The sequence below is a fragment of the Alligator sinensis genome, unplaced genomic scaffold, assembly GCF_000455745.1.
Source record: "Alligator sinensis unplaced genomic scaffold, ASM45574v1 scaffold267_1, whole genome shotgun sequence".
Lineage (NCBI taxonomy): Eukaryota > Metazoa > Chordata > Crocodylia > Alligatoridae > Alligator > Alligator sinensis.
This window is the reverse complement of record NW_005842100.1, coordinates 808571-814340: the sequence shown is the minus strand read 5'-3', so window position 1 is coordinate 814340 and position 5770 is coordinate 808571. Positions and strand designations below refer to the sequence as shown.

The following is a 5770-nucleotide window of genomic DNA, read 5'->3' as shown; positions in this document are numbered from 1 at the left end:
GCATTCCTGGGGCACACAGGATCATGCTTGCCTGGGTTACGCATCTGGATTTCCAGGCAGCTGTTGGCAACTCTGATGCAGTCCCAGGACTGAAACAGCCAATCAGCTGATTGATCCCAGCCCCAGGACTGCACTGGAGTATCAAACGCTCTGCAGTGTGGACCCAAGGCTGGGACTGCCAATCAGTTGATTTGTGGTCTCAGCCCTGGGGTGGGCAAAATACAGCTCATGGGCCAGATCCAGCCCACCAGTCCATTCTATCTATTCTATTAGAGAAGTAATATTTATCTGCCTCTGGCTGCCTGTCAAAGATCACAGGAGGCAGGGGCAGTGGGACCCAGGGAGAGGCATCAGCAGGATTAAGCAGCCGGAGCAGTAAATCCGGCCCAGCCCCGCCTCTCCCACCTCGAGCCCCAGCCAGAAAGCCTCTGCCTAACAGGGGCTTCTGAAGGCTTCTGGTTTGGGGCTGTTCCTGCCTCCTCGTGCCAAGGGAGATGCAGATAAGAAAGGCAGGGGGAAGGGAGGCAGGGGGGAACCATGGGCGATCACCCCAGCCCTCATGGCCGGGCAGGCTGGTTCCTGTGGTGCGGGTTCCAGTGCACTGGCGCAGGGCCCGCAGTCCCACCTGACTGTCGCTGTGTTCTGCACACTGGCTAGCTGTCCCTTCCCCCTTCCTGCCACCACCATTTCCCCACTCCCCACTCCACCACCCACTCAGCACCATGTGGTTCCCAGCTGCAGCGCCAGGACTGCAGGAGCAGCTGGGATGTGGTGCAGGTGTGGGGACAGGGAAGCAGGAGTAGAAGGGCAGCAGTGGCAGACAGGGGACAAGTGGCAGCGAGTGGCAGCATGGGTCAGGCACCGGTGCCCCGGAGCCAGGAGTGCAGAGCCTGGGTTTGCAGGAGTGCTGCGGGGGCTCTGCTTGCCGCAGGGGGGAGAGGAGCAGGCTGTGGGCAAACACTCCCCCTCCACAAGCCACAACCCTCCCCCACACACACTCATAGCTCTCCACAAAACACATACCTATTTACCCCCCCAAAATCTCCCCTCCCACACACACCACCCCCCTATATCCACCCTCCCAGCCACAATATACAAGAGTAAGACTTCATTTTAAGCTATTATACTATCACCGCTACGTACACTATACAAACACACGTGAATCAGGACAAAAATATTTTTTTAAATTAAATTAATGTTATGGTACATTTGATTTTTAGAATGTAAGTTGGTATTTTTCTGGTTCAGAGATGGCAAAACCCCTTGCTGAAAGGAGTATTTCTGGGGGCAAGGAAAAGGACTTCTGGTGGCAAAGGTCAGGGGTTAGGGGGTGAGTCTTTTGGTTCCAAGATGGCGACCAGGGGGCAGGGCACCTGTCAGGGGCCGGGGCTACCCATGCGGCCCTTGGTGGCTTGCCAAAACTTGGTAAGCAGCCCTCCACCCGAAATACTTGCCCGCCTCTGTCTCAGCCCCAGGACTGCACTGCAGCCAGCTTTCCCCACTTCCAGAGACATGCTTCGGCGATCCCCAGGGTAAAATTCTGCAAGCAGGAAACAGGGGAAAAACCTGGCTTTTCCCTTTTTACAGGGATGCGCCCTGGGGAAGCTCTGTAAGCAGAGCAAGTGCAGCACTGTAAGCAGGGACCACGTCACACATCATTCCACAGGACTGGCCCCCTGTCCTAGGCAGGACAATGGGCAATATGTATTTCACCCAATGAAGTAGATTAGCTGTGGCAGGACACATCCTACCTCAGCTGATCCGCTTGATTTGTCAATGTTTGTTTATACCCCAAGAGTTACTGAAACATGCAACAAACAACAATATGCTTATGAAGAGTCCATTCTGTTGTGCTTAAGCATTGTATGCACAGTAGCAGGACAGCCAAGAAAGAACTAAGTATACAGTGTTGAAACCAAAAAGCAACAATCTACACAGACGAGATGTGTTAAAACAAGGACAACTCAGATTGCGAAGACTGGGCAAAGTTAAAATAAAATCTCAACTGTGTTAACTGACTGGAAGGTTAGACAGTGTGTTCAGACTCACCCATGGCAAACCCATCATCAGTGAAAGCTGCTCCACTTTTGTTCTTCTTATTCAGTTTCTCCTTGCAGCTGATTGAATGCTCTACAAAATTGAGAGTCTGAAACGAGAGATGAGCACCTGAAACAAGCCATCACTGCAGAGTAAGATGGGCTAAATTAAAGGGTGGCTACATGCAATTTTGTCAATTATATTTTACCACTACACCCAAAAAAATATTCCAAGTTTCTACTTTTCATGGAAATTCCATCCCTTTCCTAAGCTTTTAAGGAAGTGGGGTTTGGTCTGTAAAATACAAATTAAAAATGAAAGACACAATTTACATTAAGTCTGCTCATGTCAGGCCCTTTCTATACTTTGTATACCGTTTTAAAGTAATAATATCAATGCCCTGAGCAGAGCCTGAGTGCTTAATGAAGCTTTAAACAAACAAAAACAAACAAGAGGGACCTTTGTAAAAGTTAGCACTTAAAGTAAATAAATAAATAAAATCGAGATGTCAAGAATTTTTTAGGAAGTTCAGTAAAGAAAATATGACTGAGTTATTCGGGTTCACTTGGATGTCCTAAGTCATCTCATGTGCTTTTTTTTACTGTGTTTAAGAGAAGCCACTGTTTCATATCACTGCAGTAAAACCACACTGGGGGGGCAGGCAACTGATGCACTTGCTGCAATTTGTGAGACCAAAGGCCAATTCTCTTCAGCCACACAGAGACTATTCCAATACTAACCCCATACTTCGTGGTGTGTGTTAATCTATTAAAGAAAACATATTTTAAGTGTACAGAAATATTTAATGGAACTTCCTGGAATAAGAAAAAGAAAACAGAAAAAAGTGCAGAGGATGAAACAAATTCCTTCTACTCATTTGTCTTAATGTCAGTCTTTTCCTAGCCATTTCTGAGGTTCTCATTTCTACCCCCATAATGCTATCTCTGTTTTCACAAATTTCAATTTGTGGTTCAGTCACCTTCAATTAACATTCCATTTTAAAAGCTTATTAAAAATACTGGATGGTTATCAGGAATACACTGGCCAGATTACAGAGTATGATCTGGCCTCTATCCTGAACTGCATCCAAGTACTTTCACATGGAGCCCTGCTGAAATCAATGAGGCTGGCTGGTGCAGGAATATAGCAAAGCAACTCCAAATAAAAGATCCAAACAGAGGAGGGTCTTAGTTTTTACATAATCTGAATTAGAATTAGAAGAGGTTGAATATTTCCAAACTGCTGCTGTAAGGGCACTTTCAGAAAAGGGACACTAATATAAGTTCTCTTTGATTCTCATCTCTCCATCTCTGACTATCTTGGATGTCTCTTTTCTTTCTTACCTTTTAAGATATCTCCAATTTAAATGAATAAAGAGATATTTAAAGTTATTTTTTCAGTTGACCAAGTCCCCTCTGTGCAGTGTTGGGAACTGGTGCCTAAGTTGATATCAAGAAGCAGAGTCAATTAGAACACTTTTTGACAACCAAACTAGATACAGGGTCCAATTAGTTCTTCAGTTCATAGCTAAGAAAGAAATTAATAGAATCTGGAAACAAATAATCTACTTCACCTACATTACATTTCTAGTACGGAATATTACATCACAATTTAATCTAATAACATTTTAAAAAATAGGCATCACTAAAGGTGCTGGAACTACTAACCAGTGGGGGAACAATAATATAGAAGTTGCGCAAGTGCATGTTCTTTGGACTGCGGAATTCAGGAGCGAACACATCCACAAGCATTTTGAAGTACTCTGTGCCTTCTGCAAAATTACGTGCGAGATCACCAAGAACGGAATCTAACTGCCTGTAAAGAATGAGAAATGTGTTACCTGATCATTTCCTGTTAGCAACTTTCCTCTTCATTCATTAACAGTGAGAGAAGGCTTTTGACAAGAGACCAATATATTTGCACACACTGGATTTTCCTTACATTTTTTACCATTTTCCAATTGAAGCACAGCTCATTTCCTTTCATTCCATACACAAACAAGCCAAGGTGGCCAAAAATTGACTTCCTCACTAGTATCAGAATGGTGTCAGGGAATAGGATTTACCTGAGATGTCTGCACATGTATGCAGAGAACCTGGGAAACAAACAAGCAGGAAGAATTGGAAGTCCTTGCACAGGCATGGAATTATGACATGACTGGAATAATATAGACTTGGAGGGAGCCTGCATGACTGAAGCACTGTCATGGATGGGTACAAATTGTTCAGGAAGGACAGGCAGAGGAGAAGAGGAGTTGCGCTTTATGTGAAAGTGCTGCATGATTGCTCAGAGCTCCACTATGAAACTGGAGATAGGCCTGTTGAAAGTCTCCAGGTTAGGGTCAGAGGGGAGAGCAACAAGGGTTGATGTCATAGTAAGTATGGGCTATAGACCACCAGACCAGGAGGATGAGACTCTTCAAACAGGGAACACAAGATTCCAGATCACAGACTGCGGTTTTCACGGGGGATTTCAATCACCCTGATATCTGCTGGGAGAGCAATACAGCACTGCACAGGCAATCCAGGAAGTTTTTATGGAGTGTTGGGGATAACTTCCTGATACAATTGTTGGGAAGACCAACTAGGGGCTGTGCTCTTCTTGATTTGCTGCTCACAAATGGGAACAAATTGGTGGGGAATGTGTAAGTGGGTAGCAACTTAGGCAGCAGCAATCAATCACAAAATGATTGCGTTCCAGATCCTGAGGAAAAGAAGGAAAGAGAGCAGCAGAGTAAATACCCTGGACTTTAGAAAAGCAGACTTTCATTCAAAGAACTGAGGCCAATCTGATGGGAAAAGGAGTCCAGGAGAGTTAGCTGTACTTTAAAGAAACATTGCTAAGGGTGCAGGAATGAACCATCCTGATGCACAGTAAAACTAGCAAGTATGGCAGAAGACCAGTCTAGCTTAACAGGGAACTCCTCAGTGAGCTAACACACAAAAAGGAAGCCTATAAGAAGTGGAAAGTGGGGCAAACAACAAGGGAGGACTATAAGAGTACTGCTTGAGCATGCAGGGATGAAATCAGGAAGGCCAAAACAGAACTGGAGTTGCAGCTAGCAAAGAACCTGAAGGGTAACAAGAAGGGTTTCTACAAGTTTGTTAGCAACAAGAGAAAGATCAGAGAAAGTGTGGGTCCCTTACTGAATGGGGGGCAACATAGTGACAGATGATGCAGAAAAGGCTGAAGTACTCAATGCCTTTTTTTTACCAGTCTTAACAGGCAAGGTAAGCTCCCAGATTACTGTACCTGGCAGCACAATTTGGGGAGGAGGTGAGCAGACAACAGTGGCAAAGGAACAGGTTAGGGACAAATTAGAAAAGTTGTACATGTACAAGTCCATGGAACAAGCTAAGGAAGTACAGGTTGGATGAATGGACTATAAAATGGAGAGAAAACTGGCTGGATTGTTGGGCTCAAAGGGTAGTAAGGAATGTCTCAATATCTAGTTGGCAGCCAGTATTAAGCAGAGTGCTGTCATGACCCAAAAGGCATGATTGTGTGTGTGCTTCGGCACCAGAATTATCCCCGCCAAGTTGCAGAGCATTGCATGGGAGAGTTTCCTGTTGCAGAGGAAAACCCCGGTGCAGGGACGAGTTTCCCGCCTTTTCTGCAGCTTCTTTTGCAGAGTGCATTGCTCAAGTTGCAAGAGGAATGCACGGTGCAAAAGAGTTCCCGCCACCGGTATGTAAATTCGTTCCCCGCTATTGGCTAGTTCTAAATTATTCAC

General features: G+C 45.3%; 1 protein-coding gene across 1 annotated transcript in view; it reads right to left on the bottom strand.

The window, feature by feature from the left end:
- Positions 1 to 5770, bottom strand: part of WASHC4 (WASH complex subunit 4) — a 69780-nt gene that overhangs the window by 10586 nt on the left and 53424 nt on the right. Inside the window, exons 30-31 of the mRNA XM_014520245.2 lie at positions 3705 to 3852; positions 2050 to 2146 (exon numbers count right to left, since the gene is read on the bottom strand). Of these exons, the coding sequence (XP_014375731.1) occupies positions 2050 to 2146; positions 3705 to 3852 (245 nt within the window). The remainder of the gene's footprint in view (positions 1 to 2049; positions 2147 to 3704; positions 3853 to 5770) is intronic.